Below are 20,042 nucleotides of genomic sequence, written 5' to 3' on the forward strand. Positions count from 1 at the left end.
TTTGTATCACCAGGGGTGATGGTCGGATTTGCGTTTATCGTCGAAGGAATGAGCGTTACACCGAAGCCTGTACTCTGGAGCGGGATCGATTTGGAGGGGGAGGGTCTGGGGCGGTGTGTCACAACATCATCGGACTGAGCTTGTTGTCATTGCAGGCAATCTAAACGCTGTGCGTAATAGGGAAGACATCCTCCTCCCTCATGTGGTACCCTTCCTGCAGGCTCATCCTGACATGACCCTCCAGCATGACAATGCCACCAGCCATACTGCTCGTTCTGTGCGTGATTTCCTGCAAGACAGGAATGTCAGTGTTCTGCCATGGCCAGCGAAGAGCACGGATCTCAATCCCATTGAGCATGTCTGGGACCTGTTGGATCGGAGGGTGACATCCCCAGAAATGTCCGGGAACTTGCAGGTGCCTTGGTGGAAGAGTGAGTTAACATCCCACACCAAGAACTGGCAAATCTGGTGCAGTCCATGAGGAGGAGATGCACTGCAGTACTTAATGCAGCTGGTGGCCACACCAGATACTGACTGTTACTTTTGATTTTGATCCCCCCCCCTTTGTTCAGGGACACATTATTCCATTTATGTTAGTCACATGTCTGTGGAACTTGTTCAGTTTATGTCTCAGTTGTTGAATCTTATCTTCATACAAATATTTACACGTTAAGTTTGCTGAAAATAAACGCAGTTGACAGTGAGAGGACGTTTATTTTTTTGCTGAGTTTATATATATATATATATATATATATATATTTCCACACTATGAGTGTGGAATAATACTGTGAAATTGTGAAAATGATGGTAATGCTTTTTTAGTGTAAGAGGTGTTTGAAAAGACCGCCTGAAATTTCAGTTTTTGATGGGACGGAGTTTTGGCCTGCCTGGTGACGTCATTAAATTAGTTAATAGACCAATAAGAGAGTTCCAAACCTTTCGGCCAATAACAGATAGTTTTCAGTTTTCCCCACCCCACTCAGACCACTTCCAGACAGTCCTAGCAAAAGTATTGCTTGAGAAATTGCTCTTTGCTAAAAAGCTATTTTTGTTTGTTTTCTATTAAAATGGCACTTAAAGTGACACTCTAGTCTCCTTTTCACCTCATTTATCACCTGATTTACTTAATAAAAAGTACATCTCAGTAGGTGGTCCAGGTAAGTCATGACATAGCACACACTTTTGTTCTCTATTGCTCCTCTATTGTTCCTCAAGAAAGGGGGATGCCGATGACATTACGACTTCCCATCAGACCAACTCCTTGAATGCCCTACTCCTTAAACTTTGCAGTTGTGTGTAAAAAAACATTATTTTGCTCAAAAATATTTTTTTACCCTTAAGTGTGTGTACTTTACTGTATTTATACTTGGGATATTGCTTTTCAACAGTAGAAGCAAAAAAATCGCTGGAGTACGTATTTAATTGTTACCCAGAAATGATTTGAAATTAGCTAAAAATGGCTGCAATGGACCTTTTTTAAAGCAAAATCTTAAAAGCAGTACTTTCAATTTGCCAAATGTTTCATTCCCTTTGTCTTTGTCTCTACAAAATGTCCAGTATCCTTTACTATTACATGACTGATAGTCAAATTACAAATTAGACAGAAATTCAGCATTTGAACAACAGGCATAATGAACAGAAAGGGACCAATTAGGAAAATTACAAATAGTCTTAATCCAGTAATTTGTCACTCAGTGTCAGAATGTTTCACCCTGAGAATGTTTTTCATCTATATTCTTATAAGAAGGATCTAGTTGGCATGCTATATGCTTATCATTGTTGTGTAAATTATGTATCAATCAAATCATAGTTTCATTGATCAAATGGGACTAAGCTGCTGCGTCCAATGTCACTTTGTGATGGATGGACCTTATGGAGTAGCACTGGGCATGGGGACCAGGCAGTGATGGGCCTCCTGTGCCCAGACTGGGACATTATCGGCTGGGATCAATGGTTGCAGACAGCTGCTGTAATGTCCCCCTGAGGAAGGCCTCAGCCCAGCCTGTGTGCCAGAAAGGGCCAGGGAGGGGAGACAGAGGGGGGAAGGGAGACGGAAGAGGTGAGGGGTGGAAGAGGGAACAATGGTGTGTAACTGCAGCCTGCAATTCGGGGCGTTTCTGCATGTGGGAATTCTCCCATTGGTTCCTTTTTGAACACTCCCTCTCAATCATCCCATTGGTTTACAAGCATTTCGCTACACCCGCAATAAAATCTACTAAACACGTGTATGTGACCAATAACATTTGATTTGCATGAACGCATCCCCCCTCACACTTTTGAATGTGGGTCAAAAGGGAAATAATCTGAGTGTCTTTCGCTCACACCTACTGAACTCCTGCCCTTACCATCGTACAGAACTGCGGGAAAACATTGCCCGACAGGCAGGGGCGAAGGACACTGTCTATTGGTGTCGCTCCTGCCCTACCGCTAGCACAGCAAGTGGGAGGCTGGGGCGACACTGTGTGCTAGCTAACTAGCTAGCTTGCAAGTTAGCTAGCACATGGTGTTGCCCCCGCCTCCCACCTGCTGTTATCTGGAGAAAACGGTGCCAGACATGTGGGCGAGAAGGACACTGTCTATCTGTCACCCCCGCCTCCCGCTAGCGACACTGTGTGTTAGCTAACTAGCTAGCTTGCTAGTTATGGACACCATGTACTAGCTAGCATGCTAGTTAGCTAGCACACGGTGTCGTCACCACCTCCTGTGTACCGGACTAGCTGGCTAAACTAGCACACAGTGTCCTTTGCTCCCGCCTGCCGAACACCTGCCCTCGCTGTCCTTAACAGAACTGCAGGAAAACAGTGCCCGACAGGCGGGGACGACGCACACTGTCTATCATTGTACGGCTAGCTAGCTACCATTGTTGCCCCCGCCCCTTCTGTGGGGTTTATCGACGGCTGGCATCCAATGTTATTGTGCATTAACACCATCTATGGTACTAGAGCGTCCCCGCCTCCTGCCTGTCATAGCTTTCAAAATGTATCAATAGAAGTATAAAGAGGGGTTCCTGCAGCTGCCCACATGCAGGAACGCCCCGAATTGCAGACCGCAACTGCACCCTTCTCAAGGGAAGGGGTGGGTGGGGGAGGGGCAGTGAAATGACCAAATGGGTCAGACGGACCAGCATCCTCCAGGGGGATCACTCCCTCCCATCCTCTTGAGTCAGCTACTCCAACACACAGGCGAAACCGCACACACGCAAACACACACATTATGACCACAGTAATGACAATGTATTGGCAATGACGTTCAGATGAGATCAGCGCTCGTGGGTGACCCTACCCCGATCACATCTTCTGTCACAGCTGATGGATGGACATACACCACACCCTGATGTATGCAAATACACTCTATTGTTGGTTTCAAGGTGTCATTGTCAGTGTGTCACTGGTTGAAATCACGCAGACAGTATTGCATTTGTGTCAACCTTTGTTGTCCCAGGACAGGAGAAGTCAGGGAAATAATACAATGTATTAGAAATGTTTTATCTTTCAACAATTAATGGAATTTCTTTGTCTCTGGATAGATGATGTAGTAGATTAGCCACACAGCAGATACAGTATGTACCTTAGCTTGTTCTTTGTCTAGGGTTGCATTTCGTCAGCCCTTTTTAAGATGAATTATACTTAACAATACATATTCCAATTATGATTTCTGCACTTTCACTTTATAGCCGGCACTCTGCATGAGGTCTATGAAGACCAGTGTTCCTTCCCAAGATATATTGTACATCAATACTTAATGTTTAGAGGGCAGCACTGCATCTTATGTTATGACAGTACTGGTTCAATGAAAGTCCTCCTCAGCCAGCCAAAGCAGCGCAAGCACCAAAAGGTGTTCTCATCTCTTTAATCTCTATCATTACCCCCCTGAGGAAATGAATTGGCCTGATATCTCATATCTGGGATTACAAAGAGTGTTAAGGCAGATTTGGAGAGGAATCCGGGTCCATCCATCTGGGTTTAATAAGCATTTTTTTATTCGGTTGACCATCCATAAGCACGCACACAAAACCCCCTGCATCCATAGTCATACATCACTAAATGTTAAATGCAGCATACCAAGCATGAAGATATTATACAGTAGGCCCTATGTGGTTTGTATTTATATTTAAGACTCAAATCCATGTGTGTTTTATGTGTAGTTCAAATACTGGTGTTCTATGCATAATTATTGTTATTATTATTGAGTTAACAAATGTTAATGCGATGAATTTGGATAATTAAGTGTCAGATGTTTTTGATATATGTACTGCTGTATGAAACGGATGCTCTCAGTGATTATCAACTTTCAACTCTTGAGTCCAGTAGATACTCATAAGCCACATGGGATGCAGAGGAGTTAGTCTATGCGATAGTGTTTAATGTAGTACCATCGGAAGCTATTCAAATGAACCTTAAGCAGTATTAAGTTAGTGGCAAAGGGGAAGAAGATGTAAGAAACAAGGATTTTTCTTTTTGTTTTCAAACTAAGATTCTGCAGGTTGCACCAAAAGATCTCAATAGCCCAGCTATTTGTCATAGAGCCAATACCACAGTTACAAATTTGGGCCATCCGTTACATTGCTTTAGTGACAAATTGCCCTCTGGTCTTAGGAATCATTGCTTGCACAGCAAAAAAAAAAGTGCTTTTCAGGGAGGCCTGTTTGCCATAAATGCTTTGGAAACTAATGGAAACTGTGAGTGTCTATGCGTAACCCTGTGCACTGTACCTACTATAATGTGATGTTATACTTAATGGCTGTACAGTACCAGACCATAGGCATTATACACCTCTATTTGCTAGCCTCAGTATAGATTCCATCTCTGCATGAATTTCAACTGGGATTATTTGCTTATCTTCACCGATCTTCTAATCCTAATCTTTACTGGCGATAAAATGGTCTCAAATCTACTCCTCTATAACCAAGAAAATATGAACAAGACCAAACGGCCACAGGAGAGAGAGGGGGAACATCTTTGGCACCTTGAGGGTGAATCTCAGAGGAACCACGGGAGAGAGGGGCTTACGGCTGCTGGACATGCCTGGATGTCACTACTGGCCGAATGTAATCTTCTAGGTTACTCATGTGTCCACTGCTCTGGGTGCATATGCCATGTGCACGCTGCACCTCACACACTCAGCCATTTTGTTTCAGGGATTTTAATTGGGATGATAACATGGAGGGAGAGGAGAGGGTATTGGAGGGAAATTTGCAGGTATAAGAGTACAGTATCTGTACAGTCTGGTAATGTGGCCCATACATTTACATTTAAGTCATTTAGCAGACGCTCTTATCCAGAGCGACTTACAAATTGGAAAGTTCATACATATTCATCCTGGTCCCCCCGTGGGGAATGAACCCACAACCCTGGCGTTGCAAGCGCCATGCTCTACCAACTGAGCCACACGGGACTACAGTATGAAGATTGTGCTGAAGCACCCATAGTCCACACTCAGCACTATGGGCAGTCTGACCTGAGGGGACAGGCTCTCCATGTGCCTAATGAGGGACACATTAACTGGAAAGGAGGATGCCTTGTAGAGCAGTGTGTATGTGTGTGTGCCTGTGTGCCTGTGTGCCTGTGTTGACTCAATGTGTCCAGGAGGCAAAGCACTGACAGCAGAGCCCCTTTATGCCGGCTGATTCTCAGGCTAGGAGGGGCTGTGCTAGGCTGGGCTTCTATCTGCCTCACTGGAGAGTGTCACAGTTACATGCCGCTCTCTCTGAATAGGGCTCAGTGTAGACTGAAGTTTATGCGCTGTGACATAGCAGGGATAGCATCTGTGGGTCCTGGCATGCAGAGCAGTCTGACAGAGGCCCAGGCAGCCCAGCCAGCTCTCTGACTGACAACATGGCTCTCCGTGGCTTCATGGTTACTGCCTCCTCCTTCTTGTCCTCCTCCTTGTCCTCGTCCTCCTCCTCTACCTCCTCCTCGTCCTCCTGAACACATACTGCGACGGCTGTCCTTCTGTCTATAGATAAGACACATTTGGACAAAACATGAAAACACTACAGACTATCGATCTGGAATACTGGTGGGAATAGTGTTGAGAACTATGAGGTCCAGTCCACAGAACTGCAGGATTTATTTATCTTGTATGCATCCACTGATAAAGTGAATGTGATTTTAAATGGCATACAGTGCCACCAAGTGAACCCATTATTAGGTGATGAAAACAATTGAAGGTGACGTACTGTATTATTTTAATGGATTGCATTTAAAGACTGGAGTGACAAGCCATCTGGTTCCACCGTCCAGTTTATGCTTCAGGTACATCCTTAACATCAAGTGTGGCTGTCAATCACTCAAGGTTTTCTCTGTGACATTCTACCTCCAGACCGTCAATGGCTATAAGCCTGGAACCTATGTGTCTGCTGTGACTGGTAAATGCAAGAAATATGGCCGTGTCGAGAATTTAGTGCACAATAATATCCCGGCGAGAATTTTATTTATGGCGGTGAATCCCATTGACCTTCTTCATTGGGCATCATGCAGAAAAAGTGGTCCTTTGATAATTGCTGAATAACAAGGTTCAATTGATTGGGTTCCTCTTGTCAGCGGCACAGGAGGCATTCATCATGTATGGGAAGGAGGCAGGACTGGACTGGGCTGAGCTGCAGGCTGGGGAGTCGCTGGCTCCGGCTCCATGAGGCATTGATTGAGCCATGAGGGACACACACACACACACACACAGAGACAGACAGACAGACAGACAGACAGACAGACAGACAGACAGACAGACAGACAGACAGACAGACAGACAGACAGACAGACAGACAGACAGACAGACAGACAGACAGACAGACAGACAGACAGACAGACCTTAAAGATATAATCCTTAATTCAAACAATAACAAAGCATTGTCCCCATCCCGGTTTCACTAAAAAGCTAAGGGGTGGGGCTAGAGAAATGTAACCACTCTCAAATTCAGAGACAGAGCTATGGATGCAATGACTGACCATCCATTGTATCAAATAGTTTTAAACGTGTTTTGAGTTTATACACTGTTTGTTTATGTTAATGTTGTTTACAAACGTTGGAGTTAAACAAATGTATATTTTGGGTTTTGATGAGGTACGACAGTTGAACTAAGCTTATTAGGCATTTTATAAGTTATATTCTTCAAGAATCAACCAAAAATGGATGTAGAACCTAAGGATTTTAGCTTTAAAGGATTAGTAGTATTAGAGGTGTAGTATTTCTGTGTTGTGATCTCACCCTGGTCTTCTAATTGACTGCAGCGACCACGGTTGTAGTGTGCAGTGTGTCTCGTTGTAGTGTGTCTCTCCCTGATGTTCTCTGATTGACAATGAGAAGCAGGAAAAGGCAGTAATTAGCAGACTTAGTTGGTCAACAGTGGTGTGGCGGTGAAGCTTTGATTTACTGTGAGAGATGGAAATTCCCTCCACACTTCTCCTCCTGGCTGTATCGAAATCCTCATGAATACGACGGTAGAGGTAAAGTGGTTGCTGTGGTTACCAATCAAAATGGCATTCAGATCGATAGGGAAATAGTCCTTGCAAACCAAGCCCATGTTGGTAATTATGATGAGTGTTTGCTGTCTCTGCGTTACCCCGAGGGTCCTGAGTGGATGCATGAAATCGTGCCACTATACAGTATAATTCACTATAGAAACACAGACCTCTAGAGAGGATTGCATACATGCAGCTGATGGTGATGGTGGTGCTTAGCAACGGAGGGAGCGCTTAAAGATCACGCGTGTTCCGGCACTGCAGCCTCAGCCTGTGACTGCGTCCCAAATGGAACCATAGTCCCTTTATAGTGCACTACTTTGGACATGGGCCCATAGGGCTCTGGTCAAAAGTCCTGCACTATATAGCGAATAGGGTGCCATTTGGGACATTGCCTGTTCTGTTCCTTTCTTCCATGGTGTTTCTGTCTCCCAGGGCTTGTAGCCTGTCTCTGCCAGTCAACCTCAGAGCCTGGCTCCTTCCACCTCAGTCTCCCCCATAAAAGCAAAGGCTTGTTCCACTGACCAGTTACCATTCTCCAGCAACCATTAGCAGGTCAAGTGCTCTCCAACTGTGAAAGATGAGTGTCACTCAATACTTGAGACTGTCTGAACTAGATATTTGACTATACAGTGCTGTATAGATGGGATCACCAGTTGAAATGTCTGAGTGGCTTGATTTCACACACACGCACGCACGCACGCAAGCACGCACGCACGCACACACACACACACACACACACACACACACACACACACACACACACACACACACACACACACACACACACACACACACACACACACACACACACACACACACACACACACACACACACACACACAGTATAACGTTTTAAAAGATAGTGTAGTGTGGTCTGGCTCTTTTGGAGGTGATTGACAGGACCCAGAGCTTGGGGAATAGACGAAGCTTTGGCAGGAGAGAGATATATTGGTTGGGAGAAAGTGTGCGCGCCTGTGTGTGTTTCTGGAGCTGTCAGTGGGAGTGGGAGTGTGTATGTGCGGGGGAACGGGGGTGATAACCACACTGGGCCACTGATGGCTGGGGAGGGATGGAGTAAAATTAGACAGTGATGAAGGGGATGAGGCTGGACCCTACAGTATGATGCCAGAACCAGTGAGACATGAAGGATAGAGCCATCGGGAGAGCAGCTCTGTCACACAGAGAGAGAACAGAATAGCCACCGCCACCGCCAACGGCCCCAGAACCCACAGAGAAACAGCAAACAGAACAGAGCCAGAGGCCCAGGCCAGCAGCATGAGAAGTAACAAACAGGACGAACTAACCTGGGTCGTGTTCATTAGAACAGAGCTAGAGGCCCAGGCCAGCAGCATGAGAAGTAACAAACAGGACGAACTAACCTGGGTCGTGTTCATTAGAACAGAGCTAGAGGCCCAGGCCAGCAGCATGAAAAGTAACAAACAGGACGCACCAATCTTGGGTCGTGTTCATTCATTGCCAGCAGCATACCACTCTGCATACCACTGCTGGCTTGCTTCTGAAGCTAAGCAGGGTTGGTCCTGGTCAGTCCCTGGATGGGAGACCAGATGCTGCTGGAAGTGGTGTTGGAGGGCCAGTAGGAGGCACATTTTCCACTGGTCTTAAAAGTATCCCAATGCCCCAGGGCAGTGATTGGGGACACTGCCCTGTGTAGGGGTGCTGTCTTTCGGATGGGATGTTAAACGTGTGTTCTGACTCTCTGAGGTCATTAAAGATCCCATGGCACTTATTGTAAGAGTAGGTGTGTTAACCCTGGTGTCCTGGCTAAATTCCCAATCGGGTCCTCAAACCATCGTGGTCACCTAATAATCCCCAGTTTACAATTGGCTCTTTCATCCCCCTCCTCTCCCCTGTAACTATTCCTCAGGTCGTTGCTGTAAATGAGAATGTGTTCTCAGTCAACTTACCTGGTAAAATAACGGATAAAAAAAATAAAAAAAATGAGGCACGAGACAGCAGGAAACCTATGAAGATGAGCTTTCTTGTTAGACAAGTTCAAGTAGCTCCTCCTCGGTTTAGAAATGTTTCCTCCTGTGTGGTGCCTAATGAGCACGATCATGGTTATTAAAAGCCAATGAGAGACATGGAACGACTAGACAAGTATTTGATTAAGCATTTGTGCTGTTATGTTTGAGAATTGTGTATGTGTTTTATGACATTGTTTAGTTTGTTTCAAGGACTGATAGAAACATTGAACAGACAATAACTTGATTGTGTTGTATTGTGTCACAGCAAGGAATCATATCTAAGACATATATACAGTATCTAGAAATGAATCAAACAAATAACTGCCTTTGCAGTGAGTGGGAGTATACTTTACAATACTCTTCATTGGCCAGTCTTAAAAGAAGCTGGAGAGATTGATGCTTAAGAGGAGCAAACAGACGTTTTTAGGAGAGTCTTAGGAATCCCTACTGATTTGAAATACGGTGATCAAAGTTCTGAGCTGGTAGAGCTATCAGAGCTCGGTCTCCACTGATCCTGTGTGTTGGCATGCATGGCCTGTGAGGATGCTTCCCTGTCCTGCACGCCTCACACAATCAGTCAGTCGCACAGCCCTGTGTGGAGCCTGTCATCAACACGTTTCTTAGTCTGGTGCTATTTGGACAATGTCAGTGTTTCTTAGCTCAGCCCTCAAACATAGATGCAGGCCTGCTTTGTGTGTATTGTATTATGGGTGTCTACTCAGGCAGGCGTGTTGTGTGTACACTGTACAGTAAGCTATGGGCCCATCCACAGGCATTGTTGCTCTATGCACGTCTGTTGAGCCACTCTTCAGACTGGCATTGGCTGAGTGGTAGAAATAATCCCATTTCAGGGAAGGATGCACAGCAACATTTGGCTAATCCCATTTAGAACCGCCGATTATCACCACACCATGCAAAGCCCCGGCTCTCCGCTGCAGGAATAACATCATCCAGAGGCCAGTTACCCATCCAGTTATCCAGCCACAACCAGCGTTTCACATACTGGGGGGCTTGGTGCTGGGGATGATATGAAATGGGTAGTTACCATGAGCGGGATATGTTTTCAAAGGAAATAGCAAACAAATGGTCCTACTGATGTCCATTAATTCAGTACTGCAGTACTATTTGCTTCTATGGTATTGCACAGTATTTCATCATGGTAGTGTCCTGGATCAACCTGGAAGATGAGCTTTGTTTTTCATCGAGAACATGTGAGCAGTAATCTGTTGAGATGATCTCTAGATTAGCCTTGACAATGTGGAGGAGCAGTGAGTGAGGAGGGCTAGTGTCCGTTCTGTCTTCATGGCAGTGTTAAGGGGATGGGGTGGAGTGCATCATTATGCTGTTCAGGGCCTGGAGCCCATTCATTGAGAAGGTCAGGCAGGAAGATTCCACTGAGACTCCCCAGTGCAGACCTGGACCTTGACTAGCACACACACCAGTAAGAGTATTCCTGTTTTGATTGATAAATCATGAATAGGTCATTGGATCATTGACAGGGCAGGAGGGAAGTATTCTTGTAGTTTGCATAATACTTTACCACTATCATAATCATGCATGTATGTAGATTATGTAGAGCTTCCATGCCAGACATTGTTATACTAAAGTCTAATGAATCAGCAGAGGACTAATATACAGCTAATAATTTCAATTAATGTACATCATAGGTTCCAATTTCTAGCGAGGGCAATTTTGGGCCTTCACCATGTTTCATTGAAATGTACAGCTGTGTGTCATCCGCATAGCAGTGAAGTTAACGTTATGTTTTTTGATGTCTTCACTATTATTCTACAATATAGAAAAACCCTTGAATGAGTAAGTTTGTCCAAACTTTTGACTGGTAATGTATATATATATATTTTTAACAAATACAAAGAATACCTCATGATAAGCTGTAGACCATACTATTTACAGAGAGAGATTTCATCTATATTTTTCGTAGCTGTCTATTTATCACAGACCGATGTTGGCACTAAGACCACACTCAACGAGCTGTATAGAGCCATAAGCAAACTAGAAAATGTTCATCTAGATGCGATGCTCCTAGTGTTCAGTGATTTTAATGTCTTATCTCATTTCAACCAGTATAAAACAACTCTAGAGCACCTTTACGTCACACAGAGACGCGTACAAAGCTCTCCCTCGCCCTCCATATGTGAAATCTGACCATAACTCTATCCTCCTGATTCCTGCTTACAAGCAAAACTCAAGCAGGAAGTACCATTACCATGGCTAATACGGAAGTGGTATATAGCCAAGTTACCATTACTGATTGTGTATTTATTATTACTTTTATTATCATGTGTTATTACTTTTGTATTATTTCTCTATTTTCCTTCTCTCTGCATTGTTGGGAAGGGCCTGTAAGTAAGAATTTCACTGTGTCTACACCTGTTGTTTACGAAGCATGTGACAAATAACATTTGATTTTATTGTACAAACATCAAAATAAAATCATTAGCAAAAACCAAAAACCATACTTGGGAATATTTTGACTTAGTACTACAACCGTTAAAAACAAAGATTTATGGTAGCTGAAGACTGAGACTAAGCATTTGGGTTTGAAGTGCATTCATGTCATAATACAGGGGACGGTTGAGCTAACGTAGGCTAATGCGATTAGCATGAGGTTGTAAGTAACAAGAAAATTTCCCAGGACATAGACATACTGTATATGATATTGGCAGAAAGCTTCAATTCTTGTTAATCTAACTGCACTCTCCAATTTACAGTAGCTATTACAGTGAAAGAATACCATGCTATTGTTTGAGAGGGATGCACAATTTTGAACATAAAAAGTTATTAAATAACAAATTAGGCATATTTGGGCAGTCTTGATACAAATGTTTTAACAGAAATGCAATGATTCATTGGATCAGTCTAAAACTTTGCACATACACTGCTGCCATATGGTGGCCAAAATGTATATTGCACCTGGGCTGGAATAATACATTATGGTTTTTCTCTTGCATTTCAAAAATAATGGTACAAAAAAAATACAAAAGAACGGTAGATTTTTCTTTGTATTATCTTTTACCAGTTCTATTGTGTTATATTCTCCTACATTACTTTCACATTTCCGCAAACTTCAAAGTGTTTCCTTTTAAATGGTACCAAGAATATGCATATCCTTGCTTCAGGACCTGAGCTACAGGCAGTTAGATTTGAGTATGTAATTTCAGGCGAAAACGGGAAAAAAGGGGCGGATCCTATTGGTTTACCTCTGTTGCCTGTGAGCGTGAGTAGGTTGGCTGTGTGCCTAGGTGGGTTAGGGGGATAATGTTTCTGTGTGAGGACCCCAGACACACCCTGGGAATGGGGCATCTGGCACCGCGGGGCAGGACTGGTGCTGGGACAGGGCTGGCAGGGTCGTATACATTAGGGCACAGCGTAGCATTTTTTTAGAAAAGCGTTCATCAATTGAAAACAGAAAACAAGTGCTTCTTATTGTACAAGTTTAGGAAGTTGCTCCCTGTTCCAGTCCTTTTCTTTCTTCGTTTGGGGCCAAATGAATACAACTCAGGTGCCAGTAGGCAGGGCCTCTGTTGGAAACAAATTCAGGGCTCCTCAGTAGCTGCGTCCTGGAAAAACAGGAGTTGGATCAGTCGGTGTATCAATTCACAGTCTGGCTACGTTTCATTAGGGCCATATTCAGTCATTAGACCTTTAGCAAAGACCGTAACCCAAGTCAGAATTTCATAAGCATCCTGTCTACTGTGTTCTGTTTTAAAGCAGAAATGTGATTCTTAGAAACCTCTGAAGTGCAGTTACCCTAATAATCACTAGCTAACCCTGGAGACTTGAAGGCCTACACAGAGTCATAGAAAGTTTAACTCATCTTAAGAAACCTTTAATTGATATCACTTAAATGTGCAACACTGACTGTTCAGATGTAGTAGTATTTCTGCTAGGGAAATATAAATGTGATAAATGTGGTACAATCGCAGATGAGATGTGGTGATAAGTACAAATGTATAAACAAAATCTAAGTGTTCAACCTCAGTCCTTTCAAAATGGTGTTGCATAGAATCCACATTTAATGAGGCACTGAGGGAAAGTATCATCAGTCAAAGCTTACACCTACACTAAGTTTGAAAGCAGCAGTTTTGCGAAAACATCCAACTGCAGTTCCATAATTTCCACATTAACTTTACAGATGTGGCACTTGTATGTTGTTATTTGTGACAAAATTAGTTTAATATCCGTGCTCTTAATGTAGAGAGCTACAAAAATTATAGGGGCACAAAAACAAAGACACTAATTGGTCACCATGTCGGCCTCCCCTGAACATGTTCTCAGGTAATGGAGTAGTAGAAGCAGTGTACAGTGCTGTACTCAAATAGCCCTGTGGTGAGCCGGTAGATTCTGGCCGGTTATGTTTGGACGGTTGCCCAGACTGCCAGTGGAGCATATTATTTTTGTGTGTGTGAGGATTTCATAGATTGGTGGAGCTGTAGTCAATAGCTAACCTCATCTTAATTCTGCGCATGTCTCTCTCTGACAGTAAAAGTGTATGTTTGCGAAATAAGCTCTTTCAAGCCTTTATGTTTAAATGGTTAGATTAGCATTGTAAATATAGATGTAATTAATTACCTGGGAATAGCTAGCAGCTTAAAAGTGATGTTCCATCCACTTGAAGCTTCTGAGTCCCAAATGGCACCATATTCCCTATAGTGCACTACTTTTGACCAGAGCCCTATGGGTAGTAGTGGACTATAAATGGAATAGGGTGCCATTTAGAACGCATCCTAGAACAAGCAAGCAGATAGCTGTTTCTGCCAATGTTGAGGTTAACTAATCTTAAGTGCCACTTGAGACATTTTCACTGTGTAACAATTAAGTCCACTTTTAGAAAACAATTGGTCTTTATTTATTTAATAATTTGCAATGACAGGTTAAATGTACTTATAAAATGGGAGGTTAGAGCCCTGAATGCTGATTGGCTGATACCACGGGTATGACAAAACATGTATTTTTACTGCTCTAATTACGTTGGTAGCCAGTTTATAATAATAAGGCACCTCGGGGGTTTGTGATATATGGCCAATATACCACGGCTAAGGAATTTGTCCAGTCTCTCTGCTTTGCTTTGTGCCTAAGAACAGCCCTTAGCCGTAGTATATTTGCCATACACAGTACCACATCCCCCCGGGACTTAAATGTATCATAATCATTATTCTAGCTACAATACCTAGCTGAAGTTATGTAACAATGACATCACTTTCTCTGTGTTTATTGTTTATAGCCACACTATGTCTGTATTCACAGAATCAACTGCAATAGCACTAAATAATTCACATCAAATTCATGTGCATCCTTAGGCATAGCTAACACACAGGATAACCCAACACAACATCAGAAACCCTCTTACTGCTGAATGCAGTCTGTTGGATAGGAGCTGTAAGACACAATTTTAGAAGTTCGACTTGGTGAAATTCATTCTAGATAGGATTAGAATATGAAAATGGATGAAACACATTTGAGTGGCACATATAAACACAAATATGATATGACTCTCTATATACATGCACAACCAAAGGGGGTCATACTGTGGAGTCGAGGGGTAGCACATTAGCTGCTACGCCAATGGATCCAAACTTTTTGACAAGGTATTGTTTTGTATTGTTTCCTTTTGTTCCAGGTATTTCCACGCCATCTACCTGGGCATTCGGAGCCGGCGCAGTGGGGACCATGACCGCTGGAGATTCTACTGGAGGATGGTGTATGAGTTTGCTGACGTCAGCATGCTGCACCTCCTGGCCACCTTCCTGGAGAGCGCTCCTCAGCTGGTCCTGCAGCTCTGCATCATCATCCAGACCCACAAACTGCAGGCCGTCCAAGGTACTGGCTGGAACCACACCCTGCATTAACACTCTCCCTTTCACCTCATCTATCTGCCACTATACACATACTGTAAATACACAGGCCATCCAATGTACTTCCTGAAACCACACTTTCACATACTCTCTCCATCCTCCACTATTCCCATTCATTGTCTCTGTCTGTTGTAAATCAGTCACATTGCACTGTTAGGGTTTCCCAAGTTGGGATACCACGGTTTAAAAGGACACCACCACCCAAGTGTTCTATTGTGGTCCAGGCCTGTGTGGAATACTTATTTGTTAGTGTAAGCAGAAGCACATCAATGTAAAGTCTGCTCTAATGTAAGCACATCAATGCAGGCCTAATGTAATGTTAAGTACAGAAAGAGTGTGGTTCTCTCTCCGGGGCAATGAATCATGTTTAATTACACTGGCTGGACTGGCACACACACACCTCGCATGCCTCACGCTCGGATACACACACACACACACACACACACACACACACACACACACACACACACACACACACACACACACACACACACACACACACACACACACACACACACACACACACACACACACACACACACACACACACACACACACACACAAGTAAACGCACGCAGGGGGGGAAGAAGGCTGGCCACATTTAGACCAGTGGAGGGCTTCCAGGTCTGCTGTAGGCTTGAACATTATCACAAGTCTTCCCCTTGTCCATCGTCCCCACAACTCCATAGCCTTGCTTTGCTCTACCTTCTCCTCTGCTGTGCTGAGCTGCGGAAAGTAGAGTATTTGCTGCACTTTAGAGGCACTTATGCTCTTTCTGCTGCGCTAAAGAAGATTGGACCTCCTCTGACGTTAGCGGCGAGGAGGGTTTGTAAAAATCTGTGATGCGCTTGAGAGGGAGAGAAAACAATGGAGAGGATGCTGACGAGTCTCTGGATGTAGTCACTCGGTTGTATTTCCTCTTGTCAGTCTCTCTCCAGCCATCATTTCAAAACAATTCTATTCATACTGTGGGAGTTGCATAAGATTTACAAGTGGAAAATGCACATAATGCAGGATGTTAATCACTGTAGCTACTCTGAGTCTAGGAGCCTTGGGAGAAGAAGAGAGAGTGTATTTATAGGTTCCTCTTCTTCCATTTGATATTCACAGGCTGCTATAGTACAATGGGACAGAGAAATGTGGATGGATTGATGGGGTAAGTTAATTGCTCTGAAAATCCCATCCTCGGCTCACCAAGACTTGAGGACATTATGGCGGATTTATAGAGCACCTAAAACCCTCCCATGTGGCATCGCTGACCTTGGCTTGACCTAACCGTTTTAGTCCCCCATTCAGTTTAGCTCATTAACAATTTTCTATAAAAATACATGAAAATATGGTTGTTCAATATTGGGATGGGTTTTGACGAATAAACAAGTTGTGGGTGTATCTAGGCTTTGCCCCTTACTGGCCAATCAGAACATGCTCCATGGCGAAATATGTGGTTGCTTCAAGTTGTGTAATTACGGTCTTTTATGTATTGTCTTGGGATCAACTTCAATTCCAATGTTAGTTTGTTAAATGACTTACAGAAATGAATCAACAAAATGTAGACCTATCTTTGCTAAATATGTTAACTTGAACCCATTTGCAGTCCACATTGTTCTAAGTAATTGCATGGCTTCAATAGCATTCACACTGATATATGGGCTAGGCCTACTGTAAATTACATTATGGCTGAGCGTGGACATGCCAAACATTGTCAATAAGCGAGATTAAATTAATTATTGATAAGGCGTAAAAAGAGGTGAATAATTCTAATCAAATTCTAAACAAAACAACAACTTGTTTTAATAGGCTATGTCACACTTACAGGCACCATCATTTCTCCATGTCGGCATATAATATTAAAACAACGCAGACTATGGAGGGTTTCACACACATCCAAAACGGGACCTGCTTGGCTAAAATAATGTGGGCCTGCCTACAATGCATAGATAAAACAGTCAGCTCACTGTTTTACTCCTCTCAAACTTAATATTTTAATACATTTTGGTGATTTAAGATTTATTTCCAAGCGGTCTCAGGAGCCAAACCTGTTATCGACAGTCTTGACTACTTCGCAATTGCAATGGGCAGACAAAAAAAGCCTTGTTTTTTTATGTTTCTAAATACGAAGTATACAGGCACCAAAAGCACATTAGGTCACTCTTGTTCAGTGGTGGAAAAAGTACCCAATTGTCATACTTGAGTAAAAGTAAAGATACCTTTATAGAAAATGACTCAAGTAAAAGTCACCCAGTAAAATACTACTTCAGTAAAAGTCTACAAGTATTTGGTTTTAAATATACTTATTAAATAAACAAAAGTAAATGTAATTGCTAAAATATTCTTAAGTATCAAAAGTAAAAGCATGAATCATTTCAGATTCCTCATATTAAGCAAACCAGATGCCACAATTTGTGTTTTTAAAAATGTATTTACGGATAGTCATGGGAACACTAACACTCAGACATAATTTGCAAACAAAGCATTTGTGTTTAGTGAGTCCACCAGATCAGAGACAGATATAACCAGGGATGTTCTGTTGATAAGTGTGTGAATTGGACAATTTCCTGTCCTAAGCATTCAAAATGCAACGAGAACTTTTGTGTGTCAGGGAAAATGTATGGAATAAAAAGTACATTATTTTCTGTTGGAATGTAGTGAAGTAAAAGTAAAAGTAAAAGTAGAACTTTAAAGTATTTTTACTTAAGTACTTTACACCACTGATCTTGTTCCATGTGCAGTGTACGTCACGGCTAGATAGGCTGCGTTTCCGCTGTCAAAATTCATGCCATAACACACTGTGTTACCACTAAAACCAGCTTTCAGTTGGTCTTAAATATCCCTGTCAGCGCTGCCTGAAATGAGCACTTTGGATCATGTCTTCAAGGACACACCTCAAATATTTCCACCCTGCCCATCTGAGCGCAAGCGAGCTCATGTAAGACAGGTAAATTGCCGAACCTGGCGTTAGGGCTGGAAAATGCCAGTGCGCAAGTTTTTACATGACGAAATTGCAAACTAATGTGCGTTTGACACTAGTGCCGTCCTTAACGCCAGTCAAAAATAGAGGCCTCTATCTCTTCCTCTCAAACTCTCTCTCTCCCTCTCTCTTGCTCTCTCTCATATTCTCACTCACTCTCTCATTCGTTCTCATTATATTTCCCCATCACTCTCTCTCTCTAAGTGAAGTTGCCATAGCTACTGTGGTTTTAGCCCACACTAGCAGTGAGCCAGAACCCATCAGTCGTCAGCCTTTTTCCTCTTTTACACTCTGTCAGAGTGACACACTTCCTTCCTGGGAAAATAAATATTCTCCAGGAGGCCTATCTAACCAACACCTGTAAGTGAGCAATTCTTCAGCTTGACTGTATTTCTTGCAGCACTTTTCCTGAATTATATCTACTTTATCCTCACTGCAATCGTAAGTACTATCCCAGGTGACAAATAAGTGGTATTCAGCAATCCCTCTCGGTCCTAAGTCAAGGGTACATCACTGTTGGTTACCTATTGCTTGAATATGCAATCACATTTGACTTGGTGACTCTCATATTGGAAAAGAAGAAGAGAAATGAGAGATATTGTTTTAAAATCCTCCTCTTGCATCAACACACTGCGCTATCACAGGGAGCTAACATGGAGAGCTTTATGAAATGTCAAGTCATACCTTCTGTGTTGATTTAAGAAACCATTTAACCCAGTGGCATATCACACACCATTCATTTGTCTGAAGTATTTAGGTAAAACAATACATCCTATAATCTGATGAACTGGGCAATGTATTTAAAAACACACCATGGTTGGGAAGAGCTTGCTTTTTCCTTTTCCAAATAAGCTTGTGTTAATGGGTTTGATAAGGCTGCTTCAGGCCTGACCCAGGCCCTCTCTGTGTGCTCTTCAAATCACTTGTCTTCATTCCTCTCTCTGCTAGATAAGTTAATTGAGGTAATGTCTTCTTCCTTACCACAACAGTATGTCTGATTCTCTCCCCTTGTTCTGATTTTATTTTAGAAGGCCAATCCTGGCAGTTTTTAAAAAATCCCTGAGGTTAAGAAAAGTGTTATTTTGATCATACGGCCATGGCCACAGACATTCACCTCTCACTCACTGACTAAAAGTAGCACTGAGAGAGTTATCCAGAGAGTTAGTTATCCAGCTCTGTTGCTTGCAGTGAGAATACCATATGTTGCCTTTTTATAAAAGTAGTGACAAATCTGTGAAAGAAACTGTCAGCAACACAGTGACAATGCCAAAGGCATGAGTCTATGAGGAGAAAACCACTCACACTGAAAAATCTCAACTGTACAGTATACCAGGAAGCAGACACTCATCAACGTTTTATTTCCACAATATCCATTTCCCAGTGCTGCCAACAGTAATGACCCTGCTGCTGCTGCTGAAGCAGGTACAGTGGGGAGAACAAGTATTTGATACACTGCCGATTTTGCAGGTTTTCCTACTTACAAAGCATGTAGAGGTCTGTAATTTTTATCATAGGTACACTTTAACTGTGAGAGACGGAATCTAAAACAAAAATCCAGAAAATCACATTGTATGATTTTTAAGTAATTAATTTGCATTTTATTGCATGACATAAGTATTTGATCACCTACCAACCAGTAAGAATTCCGGCTCTCACAGACCTGTTAGTTTTTCTTTAAGAAGCCCTCCTGTTCTCCACTCATTACCTGTATTAACTGCAACTGTTTGAACTCGTTACCTGTATAAAAGACACC

The 20,042-nt window shown here is 42.9% G+C and overlaps 2 protein-coding genes across 2 annotated transcripts in view; one reads left to right on the forward strand and one right to left on the reverse strand.

Moving 5' to 3' along the window:
* The window catches only part of buc (bucky ball), a 97,841-nt gene that overhangs the window by 66,777 nt on the left and 11,022 nt on the right, over positions 1 to 20,042 (reverse strand). The gene's annotated exons all lie outside the window — the stretch shown is intronic.
* The window catches only part of LOC139550762 (XK-related protein 4-like), a 63,833-nt gene that overhangs the window by 33,673 nt on the left and 10,118 nt on the right, over positions 1 to 20,042 (forward strand). The window contains exon 2 of the mRNA XM_071361893.1: positions 15,087 to 15,286. Within this exon, the coding sequence (XP_071217994.1) occupies positions 15,087 to 15,286 (200 nt within the window). The remainder of the gene's footprint in view (positions 1 to 15,086; positions 15,287 to 20,042) is intronic.

This window comes from Salvelinus alpinus, chromosome 23 (assembly GCF_045679555.1).
Source record: "Salvelinus alpinus chromosome 23, SLU_Salpinus.1, whole genome shotgun sequence".
Taxonomy (NCBI): Eukaryota; Metazoa; Chordata; class Actinopteri; order Salmoniformes; family Salmonidae; genus Salvelinus; species Salvelinus alpinus.